General features: G+C 43.0%; 1 protein-coding gene across 2 annotated transcripts in view; it reads left to right on the top strand.

The window, feature by feature from the left end:
• Positions 1-5,197: 5,197 nt before the first annotated feature.
• LOC148898162 (zinc finger protein 536-like) overlaps positions 5,198-24,225 on the top strand; it is a 43,517-nt gene continuing 24,489 nt past the window's right edge. For both annotated transcript variants that reach the window (XM_088997190.1, XM_088997191.1), the window contains exons 1-2: positions 5,198-5,536; positions 18,409-20,177. In XM_088997190.1, coding sequence (XP_088853316.1) covers positions 18,605-20,177 — 1,573 coding nt within the window. In that variant the 5' untranslated portion in view covers positions 5,198-5,536; positions 18,409-18,604. The remainder of the gene's footprint in view (positions 5,537-18,408; positions 20,178-24,225) is intronic.

Genomic DNA, 24,225 nt, shown 5'->3' on the forward strand with positions numbered 1-24,225 from the left:
TACGCCTGCCTGGTGAGCTGCTCAACCCGACCGACCCTACGACTGCTGACGTCAATGATCTGCTCACCCGCCTCCGGCAGTTTGCGCTGGCTCTGCGGCCCCAGTCACCGCGAACATCGTACCAGCCGACGCACGTTGATCCCGCACTCCTAACATGTACGCATGCCTTCCTGCGGTGTGATCGGGTGCGTAAGCCCCTCCAGCCCCCTTATGATGGCCCGTATCCCGTCCTCTCCCGCGGTGAGAAGACGTTCCGGATTCAAATCAACGGCCGCAAGGATACAGTCTCCATCGACCGACTCAAACCGGCAGTCGTAGAGCACACGTTGCCGTGCTCCCGAACATCGACGTCGGCCACCCCACCAACGACGTCCCCCGTGTCCGGTGATCGACCTTCTTCGTGCCTGGCCTCTCCGTGTGGCCGAATGACCCGGAGCGGCAGACGTGTGCATTTCCCAGAACGTCTCGCCTCCTACCGGCTCTTCTGAGTGCGTCCAGCTCGTTTTTTCCTGCGTCGATTTCCCCGACTGCGGATCCAGGATGGGAGCCCTGTGGCGTCACCGGTGCACACCGCAGCTTTAAGCTTTAATGTCTTTCAATTCCTTGATCTCCTTGATGTGCGTCTCGCCCTGACGCATATCACAGGCTTGACAATGGTATAAAAGCAGCTGTCGTGGGACAGGGAGATTCAGACTCATCTTGGACTCAGACCCAGTCAGACGCACCGCTCGCAGAGACCTGCACAGCATCGCACGGAGTTTCACAGCACGACTTGCTCGACTCTACGCCACGATCAAGCTCTGCGCATCATCTGCCTGGAAGATCTGACATCGAACCTACTTACAAATAAAGAGAAACATCAAACTCTTTAAGAGCTTCTGTGAGAGCGAATGGTTGTTTGTCTCTGTATACCCTGCGATTGGCTGGCAACCATTTCAGTGTGTCCCCTGCCTTGTGCCCGCAGACGACTGGGATAGGCTCCAGCACCGCCCGGGACCCTAATGAGGGTGAAGCGGTCTGGAAAATGTATGGATATATATATATATATCTAGATATGCTTTCCAAACCCCAAAAAGTATATAGTATCACTAAAAGTAACATTTTCATTAAAATTTTGATTGTACCCAGCCCTACCCCCTACGATGAGGAACAAAGTGCTCACATGGTTCTGAGTGTGTCAGATAAACTGACATTTGCATTAATGTGCTGTGGTTGACCTGACAGACTCATGTGAAACAGGTCTCTTTGACAAACTTAAATAGGAGAGGATTCACCTTTCCTGTATTTGTCTCGCAATGGAGAAATTTACATTTCACAGCAGCAAAGTTATGAAAGTAAGGAAAGGAAGAGTAGAAAAAATAATATATAGGACCTGCTGTCAAGGCAGCCATTCTAGTGGCGCCATCTTGAAGGCAAAACAAACAAAAAAAACTAACAAATAATGTGACACAACACAAAAGACACATTCATTCAATCTCAAGCACTTTCTGTACCCTCTTTGTTGTATGAATTAGCTCTAGATGAAAGAGGAGAGCATCAAAGTATCCTTTCCCTCAGTGGATCAGGGACGTCATGTTGAAATTTCCATGTCTGCTACAAGCTAAATGTTGAAAGCAAACACAAAGTTGTGGCATCCATTGACAAAAAGAGACTGTCTCAAATATTCAGTCCAACGTGGATCTACTTCAATTCCAAGTCGCGACAGTTCCACTTACGCATCGCCGCTCTGCGCTAACAATTCTTCTCATCGTCTGCTCCTTCAGCCATGCGTTCATCCAGCCGCCGACTGTCCATCAGCACCAACCTTTTCGCTGAACATAGCAGGGCTGTGAAAATGCTGCTCATTTCAAGTGCAAAAAAGCATGTTTGAGCTGTCCAGCGATGACAGTCAAATAGCACAGACATTCCTCACAAATCAAAAACAGTGCTGGCATATTCATGCTGCCAGAAAAGTGCAACCACTCAGCAGAGTCTCCTCCTTGATGAATGTTGTGCCAAAAATGCTCAAAAACAATCTGTATCCGTTCCACACGACGCACTACAACTCAAAGTGACAAAGGAAAACACAAAACAACAACAACAACAACAACAAAAAACAACAACAACAAAAAGCAAGGCTTGTGAGAGCACTTGCTGACGGCTGCCGACTTGGGCGCCATATTGGACTTCTTTATGAAATAGATATAAAATAGATCAAGCCAGCAATAATAAATGCCGCAGATAAAAATATATACATTCTATTTTGTGCATGTGAAACTTTGTGTTGGTGATTAAGTGTGTTCATATAACTTTTTTGTGCTATGTGGCATATTTTTGAATTGGAATTATAATTACTATCTTGGTACACACATTTACACATAATTAAACACTTTTCATACAGTGAAGAGCAAGCATTGTCATCATAAGGAAACAAAGTAGATATCTACATACTAGCAGAAAAACTCTGAATGTTCTTAAGAATGAACGGTTCCAAAAAGTCCTACTTAATTATATAAAGCAGTGACTTGTTCTCATAACTTGTCCCATAGGTTAACACATACATCTCTGTACACATTAGTTTCCCTGTTTTATGAACTCAGCTGTTGCTTGTACAAAAAAATGCATGAGCTAGCAACGGTAAAAATTTTATGTAATCAAAACAAAAAGTTCCCAACAATAAGTGGCCCTATTTTTATGTCCAGCGCATACCAAAGTATAACTATGAGCATGGGGGAAGTGTTCTTTGTTTTGGTCGTTTATTACATTTTCCACTGATAGAATTGGGCGTAACTGAGCGTTTGCGCCCTTTGTGGGATGGAACAATTCTGGCCAATCATTGTGGCTGTCCTCATTTGAATAAAATCAGGCTGCTGGAAATGCACACTGTGCTTTAGATTGCTCGAACAGAAATAGACTTAATGGGGTGCACAAATGACATTGTCGTTGGAAATGTTCATTTATGTTAGTAAACGGCAAAATCTCCCCTTGTGGATGAGCTAGTGGATATGGCGTGTGCAATTGGGAGACCAACTTGCATCCGCGACCGGATCCAATGTCCCTTCCACAACAACACTTGTGCCATCTCCTCAAAGTGCTATATGCAGTGATACCTCACAATACGAACTTAATTGGTTCCCAGGAAGTGTGTGTAAGGCGAAATGTTCGCCAAATGAGAATAATCCGTTCCAAGGTCCCTATCAAACATAATTTTCTACTAAATAAGCCTTAAAACTACACTATATATATATATATATATATATATATATATATATATATATATATATATATATATATATATATATATATATATATATATATATATATATATATATTTTATTTTATGTATAATAAATGTAAATGTGATTTTGTATTGTAATTAAAGAAATAAACTGTACTATATAATAAAGTCATTTTGGTTATCTTTGTGTTGGTAGTTGTCAATGGATGACGAACTTCCAGGTTGCCTCTTGATAATATCCGAGTGAAGTTGCCGTGCTTTCTCGGCGATAATACCCTCACTCACACTGTCTCCTGCTCGCTGCTTTTCATCAATCCAAATTAACAAAAGTTTTTGTTTTGTGTCCTCTTCGTCTTAACACGAGCGTGTGGTGGAGTCTTTTTCGGTCCCATAATAGCGAATGTTTCCTCAATAACAAACCATGTTCGCACTCAAAGAAAGGGGGTGACGCAAACTAGTCCGCCTGCCACCGTGGCACTCCGTGTGGTTCGTTCGCCGAAAACTAGTTTGTCAGCCCAGACTACATGCTCGCAAATTTAATGTTCGTGAGGCGAACAGTTCGTGAGCTAAAGTGTCCGTAAGCTGTGGTATCACCGTACTTTTAAAAGTTTACATGTTGTTTAGTGAATTGATTTATACAATGATTCAGAGAACTCCTCCCAGACTATTTTCATATTTATAAATTTAAAATTCAATGACATCTCCCACACACATCTTCAGAGTGCTGAATCTTCTCAGCACTCCGCACGTTGGGAAAATCTTCCAAAAAGGCGTCACAGCACCTGGGCCACCATTTCAATCTGGTTTTAAGTAGTCGACAAATTAGTCTAGTTTTTCAAATCAAATTGGGAGATGCGCCTAGGGGTGAAAGTCAAAACGCCCAGTCTGCCACAACATCAAGTAATGCGCGGCATAGTTGATCAAATTTATTGCCACACAAAACAGACTTCCAGAGCACAAAAAATAGAGGTGCATGCCACTTGCAGTCGACTTTTAAAGTGTCAGATACGTTGAGGTCACGGCAGCTCCATGTTATGGATTGCTTGGTTAGGTGCAGCGCAATTCCTAACATGGTAGACTAGACTGACACAAACATTAACTCTGAATCCATCCATCAATCCATCCATCCATCCATCCATCCATCCATCCATTGAAATGCCTACTGTGGTTGACCATACTTTCAATGTAAACCTTTCAACATCATTCACAGACATTAAAAAGTAATAAGGTGATTGAACAAAGTGAGGACGAGTCAGAGAACAGTTCGTATTTGGTTTCAGATGGCTAAAGTACACTTATAAAAGTTTTCTGAAAAAAAAAAACATGTACAGATACAATAAAAATCTACTCAAGTACAGTACTGTGACAAATTATCTGTCACCTCCGTACCCCCTGCCCCTCCAAAAATAGGTATGGCTAATGGCTGGTATGCCAGGGAAGACACCTGGAATAATAAGAAAAACAAATCATGTGATAACACATTTAAATCCAAAAAGTTGCTAAATATAGATATTGACCTACTTGAAAAATATTATTTTGTAGAATAATGAAGTATTTGTTATTCTACTTTGTCACTCTCCATCTCGATCGACACTTTGAGTTTAAAAGTACCCATTGTTATCATGAAAAAAAAAAAAGATTTTGCAGTCCATGCAAAAGGGAGTCGTTTATCAATAAAGCCAGGTCAAATCAGAACAATTTGAATTGAGGTCATATTGTTTTGTAATTCAAGCCAAGTATTTCGGATCCTCCGTTTTTAAGATTGATATTCAATCACACACTTGCCGTACGCGTTTAATTCGCTGATGATAATTGTTTCAAAACCTTGCTTTTCATTCCATTATTGAGAGCACCAAAATCGTATAAGTAAAATCCCGCCTCCAATTTCGACTCTTCGCCTGATCAAATGTGACATGCATAATAACCCATTATGTATTCAAAGAGACGCATGAGAGCGGGGATGGATGAGGCGCCGTGGACCCGCCGCCGCACATTTTTACGCAAGGCGCACGTCTGTTCCACTTCCACGTCAGCGTCCAGATGAGGGAGACACACGGCTCGTAGGCACAACTATCACGAGTCCATTTGGAACATTTCATTGCCTCCTCTTCTCCGACGGAAATACAAGTAGAGCGAAGGGTGCACTGCGCCCTCATTTGCAATACTTTATGATTATTTTATTTTTATTTTAGGGGGAAATCTCTCCGTCTCCTCAGCCCCCTCTTTCTTTCTCCGACTTCCGCTTTTTGACGATAAAGCGCCCGGCGCTCATCATCCGCCCAATCCATCCTTTCAGCTGACGCCACCTGTCCAAGTCAGGTAAGACTCGCCATCAAGTTGTTCGTTTCTAAAAAGTGGGTGACTTTACGCCCTTATTAAAGAATCGCGACTTTAAAGTAGAATGTACAAATCTTAGTTGGGGGGATTCTACAGCTGTTTAGTCTTCGATACCCACAATCATTAATATGTGACAACAGTTTATTTCAACTACAGTATCATTTTTGTAAAGTTCAACTCTTTACATGATGAAAAAAATAAGTTAAGGGAGTATAGAAAAGTATTCTGACTATATATATATATATATATATATATATATATATATATATATATATATATATATATATATATATATATATATATGTTTGTGTGTGTGTGTGTGTGTGTTTATTATTTATTTTAGGGACATGTTTTAATTCTCTGTGTCTCCACCCTTGTCACCTGTACGTGGTGGCACAGTCTCATGTTCAAAGCACTCCCCGACCAGCCTCTTGTCTTCCTTCCTCCTGTTTCCAAATGCTCTCCTTTGAAGCGATGATGCCCCATCTGTCATATATGAGCAAAGGGAGACCATGCTCTGCTCCTCTCAATTACTGAATTCTCCTCATGCCAGCTCCAGTGAGACAGGAGGAGGAGCAGGTGGATGGAAGTCAGTGCGATCAATCAACATGAAATATTCAGCTTTGAATATGCACATCATTTACTCGACTACTTTTTTCCTTTGTTGAATAGTTGTGGCCACCTCCAAAATAAGGCATTCCACATGTGACATCATTTATTGTGCTGCAAAGTGGAGCTACAAGTGTTACGAGCCCGCGCCCTTTTCTTTTAGATGATCTTTAAATCGAAAAAACTGTGTGCGGTTTGAAAGTGATGAGAAAATTAGGCAAATGGGTGGAGAGGGAGGGCATGAAAGCGTATCATCACAGCCTCTTTCTCATTATGGCGCCGTAAACTCACATAGGCGTACATGACAAAAGCTGGGCTTGGCAACTTTCTCCCCCCTGACAGTCACACTTGTTTGAACACAGAGCACATGATTTGAATAGCAGTAATCCATGCTGAAATCAACAGGCCAGATGAACTTTTTGGCACCTCACTGAGTCGGATTTTCTCTCGCTAAACAAATGCCTAAGCTGTTTAGACTCTTGGCTTAAAATCACAGTTATTTGTCTTTCCCGTACTGTGGCAACATTGCAGAGAGCATCTTAACCTTTTTCAGCCACTCTAACTCTTCAGGAAACTTAATCTCCCAAATGGCTGCTTTGTGATAATAATAATAATATCTTTAGGATTTTGCCTGGTGAAATTCGCCCGAGTACCATGGCCCAAAGTATTTGATCTATGAGGCAATACCGTGAAAAGCATAGCCTCATGATATGAGAACACAACAGTGAATAATTAATAACCTTGCTCCCAATTCCAGGAAAACAATAGCATATTGTAGGAACGCTGCACTAATTTAACTTGAGAAAAGTGGGGGGCAAAACATGTTAAAGAACTTTGGCAAAATGTGGAATGTGAGTGTTGTTAGGCTGACTTCTCTTTCAGTCTTTTTCACTGCTGCAATCTTTACACCAAGTGAGGTTTAAGTGTTGCGTGCTGTCGGCTGCAACGTGTTTATATTTGAAACTAATCTGAAGCTATTAGATAGCCCCTTTCTCACCTGCTGGCACTACGTGAGGTGGAAGTGCACATGCAGGAAGCTATTTTCCACAGGCCTCCTCTCCTGGCTGTCAGCTCCCATTAAGGCGGAAGGTGTCATATCTGTAACACAGCTGAGTGCAGATGGCAGAGTGGAGGGGATGGCTCACCGATTTAAACAATGATTAATGAACAGAGATGGAAAACAAATTACATCGGACTATTGGAGGCAGGGAATTGTTTTCATGAAAATGTTAATTGTTTCTGCCAGGCAGACACCCGAAGTGGGGGAAGGGTGAAGCGAGGGCAAAGCAGCCGTGCAACCAAGGGGCTACTGATAGGGCATCAACAACACCCTCGGCACCGTCTATTGGCGCTCCTGGCATGCGATGTTTAATACCCTACCCTGGATTGAAGACCACTAATGTGCTGTAACGTTCAAGGTTTGGCTTTTTACGACAAACCCCATGAAGAATTGTCACCCACCACCGCACCAATTAACGTTACCTCTAATAATAAGTGGTTGTAAGTGATGGGAGAAGCTGCTTGTGTTCTAGTTGTAATTATTGCAGGCGGGTGCAGCTGCACTACTTAGGGAGATGATGATAATTATTTTACTTTTTCTTTTTTTTCTTTTTATTTCCACTGCGGCTTGATTTTTTTAAGAGCATCATACACTCATCAGAGTAATCAGGAGAGAGTGATTAGTGAAAATCCACGAGGCTAACAGCTGCCACATTAAACACTTGCCTCTGTTGCCAACACACAGAGCCGCTGCAGATAGGACACAGGCCGACAAGGCACTTCACCTTCAGCACCATGCGTGTTTGATAGAAAGTCAAGGCTGCAAACACACAATTAGAATAAACAGAGATTCTCATGAAAAGGCAAGTTGTTGTGCGCCAAGGTCGAGCTGCGCCGGTGCTTCTATTGACAGTTTGGAGTATGGGGAGTCAAAGTTTGATATGCCACTGGAGGTGGGATATCGAGATAGTCACGATGTGGTGACCTTGCTCTCCAAAGTTTCATGTTTACCAAAAGAAGCACATTTTTAAGCCGCAGAGGTTAGTGTGGTGGTTCACATGGCCTGAATGGGCAATGCTGATGTGACTGGCAATCAATGGGCTCTGCGTTCTTGTGTCTTGCCCCCTGACCGTAGTTCAAAGGGATAGTTGTTTTTTTTTTTCGTAAATGTGAGCAGCAAACACGCCAAAGCAAACGGATGGCTTTATCTTGTCCATCATGTGTCGTTTTCCACCTTGTACGAACTGCTCAACTCAGGGGCTAATTCTCTTAGCCCAGATGTTGCTTGAGCACAGTCCTGAGATCCCACTGGGTTGATGAGCTCAATCAGTGGAATGATGAAAAGATGATTTTGTCCCTGTAATTACAGTGTGTAAACTACTTAGCTAGGATTGCAAAGGAAGTCATTTTCTAATTACATCGGTACCCCATTGCCTAATGGTGGATGTTTTGTTGTTTTTGAAAGAGAGAGGGGAGGGGCGAAGAGGAGGAATATGCATGCGTGTGCGCGTGCGTGCTTGTTGCCGCGGAAAAAAAAGACCATCACGAAAGCAAGATGGCTGCCAAATGAGGGCTCATTGAATTATCAGCCCAGTTAATGTGCCTTGGATTATACTCTTTGTTTGTCATTTTTTTCCTGTAGATGCCATAGCTTAATGAGATACTGTAAGTGGCATTACCAGACTCCTGCTGTGGTTTTGTGATGACTTGTTTAATGTATTTTGTTTTTGTGCCTCAGAGTGCTTTGGCAAGTGAAAGTCGACGCATCTCCAGTTTCCCCCGTTTTCACCATCTCGGTGCCACTTTGCAAAAAAAGTGCATCGTTCACATCATGCAAATGCAGTCAAAGGCACTCACTGAGTTAAATGAAATGGCAATGGGAGTTTACTGGGGTAATCCTGCCTTGGGACAGGAAGTTGCACAAACCATGTCAGTGTGTTGTCACCCACCCAAAAAGATTCATTCTTTGAGATCTGTGTGAGTTCTGTTGGCGTTGGCAGCGGGCCTGCGGGGGCCCAACCATCTGATGCAGGCTCGCACCATGTGGATTGGCTTGCCTTGCGCAAGGCATCCCCTACGCACGCCGTACTGTTAACATAGCCCATCTTACGCCAAAAGCTTTGTTTGTGTCCAGGAAGAACAGGTGGCCTGTGCAAACACCAGCAACTGTTTACACATGAGTGATTTAAAATACATTCTATATACACATGCTCGAGTGTGTACGTGTGTGTGAGTGTGTGACAGGGAGAGACAGAGAGAGAAATAGATAGAGAGATTACATGTGAACGTGTGTGTCCTTGCTTGCACAAAGACAGTATTTGATGAGGGAGTATTAAGAAGACAGTGTGTGTATTACTTTATTGTGAACGCTATTGCAGGCATCCTAGGAAGCTAATGAATGCAACGTTTATGTATGACACACTGTAGCAAGGTTAGGACACGGCACGGGCCCTCCTCTTTTGAAACTTTGTCTGACTCAGTCAGAACAGTCGCCTCTTGCACGAATGAGCACGATTATTCACATTAAAAAATGTAACACTTTCCATTCAAAGTACAAAGGTAGATAGTTAGAAATAAGTCTTTGGTCTTGAGCCTGCCTTGGACACTTTGTAGCCCATGTCGTTCCCAACAAGTTTTCCACACAAACTCAGTCAAATACACACAATTGTTTTGCATTAGCAACAGGGTTTGCTCACGCGCCTCTTTGCTGCCCAAGCTCGCTCTCCAATAATCGCATGCCACAGATGCTGATTTCCAGTCATGTTTCTTAAGTTTTCATCAAAATCATCAATTTCCCGCAGACACAACAAATGTGTGCGCATTCCTTTATGAGTTCTTTAGCTATTACTCACAGGGAGCCAGTTTGTCAGTGCTGTGTGTGCTCTTTCTTTGCTTCTGCAGTAATGAATGGCGCTGGTTAGACTATTCTATCTCCGTCAGGCATTTGGGGGGGCCTACAGAGTAGCTCCTATAGGCTTTCATTAATCTGGTTGTCAAAAAGTGTATGGGTGCTATCTTTTGTCCGGGTCAGGGTGGGCAGCTGCGTTACCACTGCCCCCAGCACTCTGACAGGACACTCCACAGGATAGTTGGCTGGCTGACTGGTTATGTGTGTGTTAAAACGATACTCAGGGGGCGTGATATATGGCAGCTGGGCATGAATCTTTTCAGTAATTCCTGATGAAACAGTCGTTACATATAGACACGAAAGTCAGAAAATGTAAGCTTTTTTCATTTTGAAGTAGGCACACGTACGCCACCTGTATCGCAATGATACAATAAGAACAGCCATTACGTCTCCCAAGAGGGTACACTTCTTTTTTCACTCTTGATTGTACCACAAATACACAACATATAAAAAACACGCAAGAAGGGAAGGACTCAGGGTCAAAAAATACATTTAAGCAGTTTTCAAGCAATAAGATGGAGGAATTGGCAAACCTAAATGCTTATATTTGAAAGGTTCTTTTATTTCCATTTTATTTAAGAAATAACGTAAACAAGCAATAATAATAATAATAATAATAATAATAATAATAATAATAAGATGGCGCCGCGGATGGCAGCCTCGGTGACACGCTCCCTAGTATTATTCCTGGTTTTGTCATTTTCATTTGTTTTTTGCGATCCTACGCGACTCAGTTACACGAGGGAAGAGTTACTGAGCATTGGGGAATCCACTCTTGGACTATTTTCACCGACACACCAAAATCTACAAGGTTTTTCGGGGCTGCTCGCGAGCGGCGTAGCAGCTCTGTACGGAGCTTTGAGACGCCGGCGTAAGAGGGGGAAGCGAGCCGGCGTTCTCGTCAAGCTTCGGCAGCGTGGATTTCGAACGCCGCTCCCATCGATCCACCTCGCTAATCTACGCTCACTACCAAACAAGATGGACGAACTTCTGCTTCTCACAAAGACCAATAAAACGTTTGCCCGCTCTGCTGCGCTGTGCTTCACTGAGACTTGGCTCAGTGACCGCCACCCGGATTCCGCACTACACCTACCCGGATTCCGTCTCCTTCGGGCCGACCGTGATACGGAGCAATCGGGGAAATCCAAAGGCGGTGGACTATGCTTCTACATCAACGAAGAATGGTGCACCGATGTCACGATGCTCGACGCACACTGCAGCCCTGGTTTGGAATCGCTGTCTCTCAACTGCAAGCCATTCTACTCGCCACGTGAGTTCGCTTCCTTTATTCTCGTTGCCGTGTACATCGCGCCACAAGCTAATGCTAACGCGTGTATACAAACGCTAGCGGACCATGTAAACCATCTCGAACTAAAATATCCAGAATCACCCCTGATCATTTTGGGCGATTTTAATTAAACACGTTTGAACCGTGAACTTCCCAAATATAAGCAGCATATTGACTGTTTCACCAGAGGAGAAAACATTCTAGATCATTGTTACACAGCACTCAAAGGCGCATACCGGTCTGTTGCGCATGCAGCATTGGGTCTTTCTGACCACTATTTAATCCACTTAATTCCCACTTACAAACAGAAACTCAAATGTGTAAAACCGGTAGTCAAGACAGTTAAAACATGGACAGATGAAGCAAAGTTATCGCTACAAGAATGCTTAGACTGCACTGATTGGAGCGTCTTTGAAACTTCAACGGGCACATTGGATGAATACACAGACACTGTAACATCATACATCAGTTTCTGTGAGGACATGTGTGTACCAACAAAGTCCTTCCGCTCATTCAACAACAAGCCATGGTTCACTCCCAAACTCAGGCAGCTTAGGAAAGAGAAAGAATCCGCATTTAAAAGCGGCGATCGAGCAGTTTACAAACTCGCCCGAAACAGGCTGACGAAGGAAATTAACATCGCAAAGAAAAGTTATGCGGAGAGGCTTAACAAACAGTTCTCCGCTAACGACTCTGCATCGGTGTGGAATGGCCTGAAAGCAATAACAAATTATCGTTTACCTTCCCCCCAAGCAGTGTACAACAATGGTATGGCTGATGAGTTAAATACATGAGTTAAATGGACACCCCCATTTTCCCGGTCTGTCCACCATTACCAGAAACTACCGTATCTCCGCCCTCTGCCCTACAGATCCACGAACTGGACGTTAGACGGCTCTTCAAGCAGCAAAAGATCAAGAAAGCTGCAGGACCTGACAGAGTGTCCCCCTCCTGCCTGAGAGTCTGCGCTGACCAGCTGGCTCCGGTCTTCACACAAATCTTCAACAGATCCCTGGAGCAGTGTGAAGTCCCATCCTGCTTCAATCAGTCTACTATCGTCCCAGTTCCAAAGAAACCAGCACCCTCGGGATTGAACGACTATAGACCTGTCGCTCTGACGTCTGTGGTCATGAAGTCCTTTGAACGCCTCGTGCTGAACCACCTAAAGAACATCACCGGACCTCTGCTAGATCCTCTTCAGTTTGCCTACCGGGCAAACAGGTCTGTGGAGGATGCAGTCAACATCGGACTGAACCACATCCTCGACCACCTTGACAACACAGGAACCTACGCAAGGATCCTGTTTGTGGACTACAGCTCTGCGTTCAATACCATCATCCCAGAACTCCTCATCCCCAAACTTCTCCAGCTTGGTGTGTCCCCCACGATCTGCCAGTGGACCCCCAGCTTCCTGACAGGACGGACACAACAGGTCAGACTGGGAAATATATCATCCACGACACGAACCACGAGCACTGGAGCCCCGCAGGGATGCGTCCTCTCTCCATTGCTCTTCTCTCTCTACACGAACGACTGCACCTCAACGCACCCAGCTGTCAAATTCATAAAGTTCGCAGACGACACCACGGTCATCGGTCTCATCAAAGACGGCGACGAGTCTGCGTACCGACAACAAGTGGAGCAGCTGGAGCTCTGGTGCAGCCGTCACAACCTGGAGCTGAACACGCTCAAGACAGTTGAGATGATGGTGGACTTCAGGAAACATCCATCACCACAGCTACCCCTCACACTATCCAACTGCCTGGTGTCAACCGTTGAGACCTTCAAGTTCCTGGGAATCACAGTCTCCCAGGACATGAAGTGGGAGGTCAACACCAACTCTATCCTGAAAAAGGCCCAACAGAGAATGTACTTCCTGAGGCTGCTAAAGAAGCATGGCCTGCCACAGGAGGTGCTGCAACATTTCTACACGGCTGTCATCGAATCCATCCTGTGTTCTTCCATCACCGTTTGGTTCGGGGCCGCCACAAAAATGGACAAAATCCGACTTCAACGGACAGTTAGGACGGCGGAAAAAATCATTGGCACCGCCCTACCCACTCTCGAGGACTTGCACACTGCAAGAATCCAAACTAGGGCGCGGAAAATCTTACTGGACCCTCCGCACCCTGCCCACCACCTTTTCCAGCTACTCCCCTCAGGCAGGCGCTACCGATCCATGCGCACCAAATCCAGCAGACATTTAAACAGCTTCTTCCCCCAAGCCATTAACTCTTTGAACTCTTTCAACAGTAGCCAAAATGGAACTGTATAGTGCCACTTAGCAGTTTTTTTGACAACGATACTAGTGCAGCGTGTTCTACCGGAAACAAATTCCTTGTGTGTCCTACATACTTGGCAATAAAGATGATTCTGATTCTGATTCTGATTCTGATAATAATCAGAATAAGAAGTAAAAAGAGAGGAAGCAGAAATAGGAGAAGAAGAATCTGTGACCAAATGTCTTTGATTTTCTTCAAATAAATTGTCGGGGATTGTCTGGTCATTGTAAAAAAACATGATGGTGATGTAATGCTTTGCCCCGTATGGTATTTTGTCATCCATATTTTAATCAATATTTAATACATAACATTTCAACATTGACTTCCTGTAAGTGTAATGGCAACATGTCTTACAAACACTGAGCAACCACAACATTGAGAGCAAAGTACAATGATATCCAATACAAGAGCTACATCATAAATTCTACCTTCACAAATTGAATAATGGAGTAACATTGTCAGAGAAGTACAGCATTCATTAACTATATATTAGTATAGTGGGAAGTGTTTCCCTCTGTGTCGACTGAGATGCATGATACCTGCGTTGATCACTTTAAATAGAGAAAGTGAAAAATAGTCCGAATGTCTGTCAATATGTTGCCGAGTACATCCCAGTGACGTGCAGTCAGTGGAGGCATGTGAGGCAGTGCCTCACCTGTCATCATGGAAAGCTGTCATGGAAGTATCAAATGAAAAAATAAATTAAACAGTTAGATGTATTTAGTGATTTGTACTTTAAAGTTCTTGTCCATTTAACTTCACCGTTTTAGGATTTTTTTCAAAATCGCTGAATTTACCGTTCAAATACTAAGTAGAGACGAGCGGTGACGTCATTTATGACGTCAGTGCCTCACCAGCCATGAACCTCACCGCACGTCACTGGTACATCCCTGATAAACACTTAAGGGATAGGACTGATTAGCAAATAGTGCCTTTTCACGACAAATTGATGATCCCCTGAAAGTGTTTATAACAGTCTACAAGTACAATATAGTTATTAATGAATATACCACACAAATACTCTTCAAACATTGTTATACCCTTATAGATACAGTAAACAGCTTACAAACAGGAACTAAGTTACACAATGTACAACCCCTGTGTGAAAACCTGAGCAATTCTAATCATGATAATGCTGAGGAATTACAAGAGTGGCACATTGTGGTATAAAACAAGGAGTGCGGGAGTAACATCAATAGTGGCGAGTGCCAATGATTTGTACAGGACGGATTGTGCCACGCCGCTTCGTAAGGCCGTTTTGAGACTGTGCTTACTCCTAGTTTTGAAATACTATTTTGTGATAAAGCAACAGACATATACCCACTCCCAGTTAGTGTCAATCACAAATGAAACAACTGCTGATTTGTGAGCAGATGAGCAGGTCGAGTTGTTGAGTGTTTGTGCAGGTGAAAAATCAAAGTATCTTCTCCCTTTTGCCACCCAAGCTGGTTGAGTGGGCAACTAGTTTTTGGGTGTATTTATGGTTAAAAGGAATTATTTATTATTCCAATTAAAGAAACAATCCGGTCTAGTAAATATCTTACCTGTTTAGTATTTTGCCATGAAAATAATGTAGGATGTTTTTTGTTTTTTTTTGGACCACAGTATTGAAATATACAAATAGGTGAATGTTCCCCAAAAATATGATAGCAAGGGCTTCTCTTTCTATTCATTGACAAACAAAAATACATCCAATGGAGGCACAAAAATATTTCTCCAATATTGCATTGTCTACATCTGAATCAATATTCATTCCATAATTAACTCAGTTTCAGTTCCTGTAGTCACAATGACAAAGTGTCCTCTATACAGTATGCATGTCCTCAGCAAATCCAGTTCATAGAAACATAATTTCATTGCCAGATTTTGTGTCATCAAATCACAAAGGGACTTGATTGACTTGAGCAGGATTTTCCACGGCTTTCCATTTATCTTAAAAATAATTGCTTTTATTCATAAAGCTTTAATTTCTATGCATCATTTACAGTCTGCAGTTTACAGAAGCTGTTTGTGGTGCGTGTTGTGTTCCGCTCCAGCAGCCAAGCAAATTATTAATGCCCTGCATCTGCTGTTAAAAAAGAAATATGCTCTTGTGATCTATAAATTTTATTGACGTGCTTCAGCGCTGTCACCTCACTATGGATTTACAATACTGTCCATCCATGCTAGCTGACAATATATAACAGCAACTAAGTTAAAAGATTACATTTCCACTTGCTTGCTGATGAAATAGCTTACAAATTATTTTGGCTGACAGCAGTACAAATAAATGCGGCAACTTTTGATACGGTTACACAAAAAGTAACGAGATAAGATAAGAAATACAGAATGCGCAGCTCCCATAGCTTGTTTAAATTTGAGATATATTTCTCCTCCGTTATTGCCTGCATGTAATCGCACCTGCTCCTTGTTCGTCAATGCCTGAGAGGTGCTGCTGTGAAATGATGTTTAATAGCATTCAAGCACTCTGAATCGGATCCAAAAAATACTCTAATACACTGACAGATTCACACACACACACGCAGGTGAAAATTTTATACCGCAATGCTGTCAACATCATGTCATCCTTTTGGGTCATTTCAAGGACAACCGACGTCTCCGGACAAATTGTGTCCATAATTTGTAAAATGGCTTCAAATGACTTCTACTGAGCGTATTTTACAAAGATTCCACCGCATATAACTATATTTTACGTTTTAAGACTCATGCTGAATATTCCGGAAGTCTTGTTTTGAGTTGGTGACGAGTCCTCACCTACGTCACTGAAGGAACGCTGAAGGACATACATTGCATCGCCTCAATGCATTTTGCAATACTTTGTTTGGTCTGAAAACTGTGTTGATGGCGAAATTAGAAGGAAAACACATAAATAATGCGATGGTGAATCCTTGTGTGTGGCACCGAGCATCTATTTGATATTCACTGACAAAAATTGTAAGGAATTAATCAGCCCGTTTCCACGGAGCTTTGTCGCCCTCTTCTGCCTCTTTTCGGTGCTACATTACCCCCCCCCCAGATGACACACATTCGGTGCTACATTTCCCCCCTCAAAATGACACAGAATAAATTCTTTAATCAATTGCAAACATGTATGCTTTCCTCTTCAGAACTATTTGAATCATATTCATAACTGGATGAGTAACAAGAAAGCATATTCTCCGAATCTGAAGCCATTGTTTTGATTCTCGAGCAAGGCAAGACGTCTTGCTGTGACACCACGAACATGGGAGCGGGACCTTCTGAAATTGGCCACTTCCGGTTTGAAATTGTAGTACTTTTAAAGTACTTTTTAGACACTTTAAGTCATTTTTATTGGTGTTTAGCATTTGACTAAAAATATCATACTGCGTGTTTTGGGTATTTTAGATGCTATAAGAAGTTTTTCTGACGTCAGTTAGGAAACAAAAAAATGACGTCGGTTGTCCTTTCACGGTTCATGCAATGACTGGACTCCATCCACACTCACAGCTTACCCGCTGCTTATTTATTTTGCTCAGGATGATTGCAAACAGAATCCTGTAAATAACAGTCATGGGTGTGTATATACTTTTGCAATAAATGAGTTTATCATTTGGAAATTGAGTATACAGTGGTCAGTCATGTGTTATAAAATTACAAATCATAGTGTTTATGAAAAAAAAGTTTGCGATAAATGTAATAGTTGTAAGAATTGTACTCCAATAATTCCTGTTAGAGTTCAACCATTGCAAAAATACAAAGCAGTTGAAATGACTTTAATCTTTGGTGCTGAATACGTGAGCGCACAGATACACCTGTGAGGTTGACTTAAAAAAGAACATAAGGCTAAGTAATGTGAAGCACATTCATTTTTGCTCCTGTCAGATATTATTAGATGAGCTCCGCATGGTTACATTGATTGGTGATCAATACTTGAGTGGAGTCATGCTGCTCAGTTCGTGTTGCTGCTCTTTAACTGTGTGGTTTTGTGTACATCATTTTCATGAGTGACTGAGGTTGCAGCCCAGGATGATGTAAGCCTGTGTTAATTCAGTGCGGACAGTGAAGGCTTTGTTCTGTGCCCTTTGGTGCAGCACAGGCCTCGCTTATGTGACCCCTACCATTGTTGCAGCATGTGAATTTGAGGCTTTGTTTTGCTGCAACAGTTGAATCAAAGAATGGTGCTTGGGAGGTTCAAAAATGCTTTCAATTTGAATACATTTCCCCCCTTCAACTGAGCTTGCATTTTTTGCATCATTAAGTTGTTTATTTTTTCTCAGTACTCCTGTGCCTTAACTCTTTTACTTTTATCTTTCTTTTTTATTTTTCCATTTTTTTTTTTTTGGGGGGGGGGGGGGTAGTTATTCGAGAAATGCAAAAGAGAGGCTAAGTAAGAAGAGGTCAGACTTTGATGTTTTTTTTGTGCCGCCTCGGTATTGTGTGTCAGTACATTAGATCGAGACACCCTTTAATAGGGGTGGTATGTTTGAATGAGGTTTTGTGGTCGGACTTAATCAGCAGTTTCACAGTCTCCAGTGTTAATATAAAACCACAGGTATACTTAACACAGGATGAGGGGAGTTATAACCTACTTTGCTTCATTTTCTGACCTATTTGAAGTGCCTCACTGATATTATACAGCAGCCATTTGAATGACTACTAATGAGTAGAAAGTCATCCTTCTGACGTCAAACATAGTCGCTAAAAGATTCCACAGCGATCCATATACGCAGTCTTTGAATTAAAAAAAAGCTTGTGAATGCTTTTTTTGTTTTGAATGCACTTAATGATCTCTTTGTTCTCTCTTTAGGTCTGAGCTTCAACAAGCCAAGATTTCATCTGATCAGCATGAATCCACATCCTGTTTTAAACTGAATAAGTACAAAAAAGCCAGCACAGAGTTCACTGCAGACCTTTCAAACACCCCTGACCACTAGTTTGTAACTTTAGCCAGACACTGAAAGGACAGATTCATTAGTCCACCCAGCCGCCCAATTAGGCGCCAGATGGCGCTTCTGGCCAATCAAATCATGGATGCAAGAATTCTCAGTAGCATGAATGGACGAGTTGAGCTATCGCAGTTCTTGAGGGTCACGAATCAAAGCATTGTTACCCAGGTAAACTCTGTTCAAGATGACAATCGCAAGAACAGAAAGTATCCTTGTCCGTTGTGCGGGAAGCGTTTTCGCTTTAACAGCATCCTTTCACTTCACATGCGCACGCACACCGGCGAAAAGCCTTTCAAGTGTCCCTACTGCGACCATCGGGCCGCACAGAAGGGCAACCTGAAGATACACCTTCGTACCCACAAGCAAGGCATTCTGGGTAAAGGCCGTGGATGCATTAGGGAGGAGAACAGATTGCTTCATGAGCTTGAAGAAAGGGCCATACTCAGGGACAGGCACATGCGAGACGCTCATTTTGGCCCTCAGCAAACGTCTGTCATCACCCAACTCCAACAACCCCAACGGGCCCAGGCCCCAAACCAGTTCCTCAATAGCCAGCCCATAGCATCCGCCTCTCCTAAAACCACCACGGTCCACGATAAGAGCATCCAGCCCCAGCCTTCACCCACTGGGTTTCGCTGCTCTTTCTGCAAGGGCAAGTTCAGAAAGCAGCAGGAGCTTGAGCGTCACATCAGGATCCTGCACAAACCCTACAAATGCACCTTGTGTGAGTTTGCTGCCGCTCAAGAAGAGGAGCTGATTGGCCACGTTGAGATGGCGCATATTACCTCTGATTCAGGGCCAGGAAATAAGTCCACGGTGGGGGTCAATGACAAAGGGAAGCCCGGTGGCGAATTCCCCTGCGATGTTTGCGGACAAACCTTTAGCCAAGCCTGGTTCCTTAAGGGCCACATGAGGAAACACAAGGACTCTTTTGAGCACTGCTGTCAAATTTGTGGCCGTCGCTTCAAAGAACCCTGGTTTCTCAAGAACCACATGAAGGTCCACTTGAATAAACTGGCCTCAAAGGCTCATCTCCCCACTCAGCAGGACAATTCTGTTAACATGAATCCTTTAACAGAAGATTATCAGAGCAACCTCTACTCGCAGTATATCTCCCACATTCACAACAGGTTCCTCACATCCGAGAGAGGCGACCAGACTACAGATTACAGACAGTTACTCTCCGCGGCAGGTGTTGACATCAAAGTCAGTGAGATGTTAAGTCTTGGGGTTTCCCCAAGTCTTTGCCCCCTCACTGATACTAAGGGCTCCTCTTTATCGGGCTTCAATAACCTTCACCCTCACCTGGGAACCACCAATCTGGACTATCTGCAAAAATTTATCTCCAGCAGAGATGCAGTTAACTACTCGGGCTGGCAGATCATGTCACCCCCACAGCACATCTTGAAGCGTAAGGATCAGGAGCACCACCAGAGCGCCTCATACCTGGCGGAACGACGCCTTACTGTGGAGGATGGCAAAGCGAGCCTTGCCGACCAAGACCCCAACATAAGCAGCCGGCCCAGCAGCAAAGGAAGCCTGAGTCGTCATGGGCCAACCGAGGTTGCCGCAGAAACTGGAAGCGCCATTGAACGCCAACTGCAGTCTTCTTCTCCTACTTCAGCTATAGGTAACAGTTTGGTTGAGACGATACAGCTATTAATAGGGTCTGTTTGAATAGATTTAAACATTAAAATCCATAAATGTTAATAATATACATATTATTTATTTATTGAACAACATCCACACTGCACCTTTACCTTGAGTCTTTTATTGAGTAGAACTTGTGTGTTAGAATCCCATCACTTTAAGCAAATATGCATTCCCCATTGATAACAGTAGAAATGTTCCTGGGCAGAGCCAGTAATGCTACATTTGAAAGACCAGTGTAACACGACACCTCAACAGGGAGTGGCTTTGCATGGGTCTGTCATTCTTTATCGTACCATCCACAGTGAGGGTTTCCTGAAATAAAATTCACATATATGAGATGAGATGAGATATCCTCTATTCGTCTCACATTGGAGAAATTCCCAATTCACAGTAGCAGAGTCATGGAAAGGAAAAAGAATAAATACAAAAAGAAATATAGGAGCTGCTGTAAAGTCAGCCACTTTTTCAGCAACGTCTTGAAGTCAAAACAAATAATAATCCATAACAATGCCCATTACACTCATAATCAACCGGGAACAAATCATGCAAAAACAAACAAAAGTACAAAGAAACATTTTGCAGAGTTTAATTCATGACATTTTCTTTTGTGTAAAATTTCTACTCCACATTCATGTCATGTACTGATTCGCTAGTTAATGGCGAAGTGATCAAAAAACAGCTGATGCCATCTTGTATAATAGGATCAATGCTATGCGGGACGGTGGCTAGCTGGTTAGCACGCCAGGCTCATAGTGGAATTTGCTTGTTCTTCCCGTGCTTGCGTGGGTTTTCTTCAAGTACTCCAATTTCTTTCCACGTTCCAAAATTTTGCATTGCAGGTTGAAGAAATATTCGAAATTGTCCCTTGGTGTGATTGTAAGCTGGAATGGTTGTTCGTCTACATGTGAGTATGTTTGAGTTTGTATTCGGATTAATTGTTTAATGCAGAAAAAATGGTGGGTCTTCGATCAGAAAACCGATATTTGTCTAACAATGGACACATTCGCTATTTACAGCAGCAGAATGATGAAAAGAGGAAAGTAAAAGACAAAAAAAACATGAATAAATACAAATAAAGCATGTGAAATATAAATACAAGCAAATTAAAAATGGGCGAGTGGGGGTGAATCCAAGTTTTCAGGAGCTGGAATAGTTTTCAAGACATTCTATTCAAAAGCCTAACAGCAGTCATCAGAGATGAGAAGTGGTACCTCTCCTTGCAGCGCGGGTGTATCAGTGTCTGGCTGAAGGAGCTGCCAAGTGGTGTCAGGGTGGCCTGGAGTGAGTGGCAGCCTCTGTCCAACATATGTGATAGCTTAGCTTACATCCTCCTGTTGCCCACCTCCTCCAGAGTGTCCAGGGAGTAAAGGGTCTAAGAGCACTGCAACTATTTTAAAATGGTAGAATTATTTGCCATTTGGGATAAGGATTACCAAAGGGGTGGAACCAGGGAGCGAACCACAGTGGCCACAGCCACAGAGCGAACCAGGGTGGTATTGGCCACCCATGGCCACCCTGTAGCTCTGCCCCTGACACTTTTTTAACTGGACAGTAATGGTGGATCATTATTCACCATAAAACAATTGCAGTACGATCACTGTCATCCAAGTTTTAGCAAACCACAAAAGAGTAAACATCCCATTCATGGTGACAAGTGTGATGGAATCTACCCTAGCTGGCGTACCCATCCATCCATCCATCCATGTTCCGTACCGCTTATTCCTCACTAGGGTCGTGGGGGCTGCTGGAGCCTATCCCAGCTGTCTTCGGGCACGAGGCTGGGGACACCCTGAATTGGTTGCCAGCCAATCGTAGGGCACACAGAGACAAACAACAGTCACTCTCCCACTCACACCTAGGGACAATTTCGAGTGTTCAATCTGCCTGCCATGCATGTTTTTGGAATGTGGGAGGAAATCAGAGGACCCGGAGAAAACCCACACGGGCCGAGGGAGAACATGCAAACTCCACATAGGGAGTCTGGAGCGGGACGCGCACCGGCGACCCCTAGCGGACAAAATGCAAAATCACAATCGCATTGCTGCTATCATGTGTGTCTCCCATTAGCCTCACGTTTTTGGAATGTCGGAGGAATGTCAACTCTCAAACTGGGATACTACTGAATATTTATTAGGACAAAATCTAATGTTCATCTACATGCCGGTTGTGAAGCGTTATTGGATGCGGCCTTGTCTTCAGAATGACAAACCACATTTGGCATCAATTGCTTTGGCTTCATTTCACAAAACGGTGTATAATCCAAGAAATCAATTCGCCCACTCAATGTTTACTTTTCCAATGATGAAAAAAAATCTTATTTTTGTAGTGATTGTTCAAAGTACGCGATTGTCATGGTGCTTCTGTTACCTACATAAAGGGAAAATTAGAGACAGGCGTCAGTCTGATGGCAACACAGTGTGCACCCTACACTATTTGCATAATAATAAATATGACTACCTCTCAGACCACGTCAGTCAGAACTGAGCATTATCATCTTTGAAAATGTTTTTTTTCCCCATGCAGCCTTCATTGAGGACCTCAACATTGAGTAGTGAGCACAGTTGGAAAGGGATTTGACATGTTGTCTTTTATATTTATTTCTCTCTTTATTTATTGTTATTTGCCTTTTACAATTATTACAAATATTCAAAAACATGCAGATCAAAGAATGGAGAGATGAATCACATGCCATAAATGTCAAGAGCAGATTTTAAGTGCAAATGTTTATGTGCTACATGTCATGCCTGTAGCCTTTACATCATATCTTAATGTCTCCAGCAAGTCCCCTAACTTCATGGAACATGAAGTACTGAATCACTTTAGCATGCCTTTCATATTTTGTCTGCTGTCTTTGCTTTCTTTTTTGCCGGGTTGAAAAGAAATGGTCAAATGACTGCATGTCATAATCTTCAATATATTTTGTCATTCTTCACACATTATAGCAGCAGCGTGACAGGTATGGCTTTGTCTTTCTTTCCACTTAAGGGAAGGTGGATGTGGAATGCAGGGTCAGCGAGAGCACAGCAGATTTTACTGTCAAGTACAAGGACTTTGTCTTCTTTTTAAAAAGATAATGGCATCATAGGCATTGTAGGGATAATTAGTACCCTCTATTTTATATTTGTCACATCCTCAACCAATTGCCTCCGGAGGCACAAGATGTTAATGCATGCCATCTGGTGTTTTTTAATGATTTGATATATACCACCCAGTGATTTTTATGATTTGATCTACCACCTGGTATTTTTATTGATAGTCTTCTGTTCCACCTGGTGGTTTGGATGATTTGGCTCTCTGGGTAAATGCCATTCTTGTCATGGCATCCTGCTAACACGCTATCATGGGCCTAAATTACTGCCATAGCAGTTAGGAGGGAGGACGCTGAAGCCATCTCGTGTTGTTTTCCCATCAGTTTGTCACTCCAGTTGCTGTCTGCTAGTCAGTAAAGTCCATCCAAGTTGGAGGTGCTCTTGCTGGCCGTGCAGTGGAGATAAATGGATCAAGGCCTAATCTCATGAGATGTTTTGTTGACACATTGTCCACATATACCGCTATCTGCATGTTTTACATGGAATTCCCTGCATTTTTTAGCTGAATCCACTTGTAGTTGTGTTTTTAAGGAACACTTTTAAGCATTGTTGCTTTCACTTCTCCCCTATCTCCAAGACCATATGCTGTCATTTGCAGAAAACCTTTATGATCACAGGCAAGCTGAGGATTTGAGCGCACACAGTGCGGGGATGGCACATTCAGCATCGGACTCTAATTTCAGTCAATATTAAGCATGGTAACTAATTCATTGTAAAGGTCAGGCGTCATTGCTTTAGTCAATGATGAATCCGGCGGGGGGGTCTCTCTCTCTCTCTCTCTCTCTCTCTCTCTCTCTCTCTCTCTCTCTCTCTCTCTCTCTCTCTCTCTCTCTCTCTCTCTCTCTCTCTCTCTCCCCCACCCGTTTCCTCTCTGTTCTTAGTCCTGTGTAATGGTAGACTCACTCAGGGGGCTTAGCACCGCATTGTTTAGCTCTG

The sequence above is a fragment of the Hippocampus bargibanti genome, linkage group LG05 (assembly GCF_051943395.1).
Source record: "Hippocampus bargibanti isolate YZ-2025 linkage group LG05, ASM5194339v1, whole genome shotgun sequence".
In the NCBI taxonomy this organism is placed as follows: Eukaryota; Metazoa; Chordata; class Actinopteri; order Syngnathiformes; family Syngnathidae; genus Hippocampus; species Hippocampus bargibanti.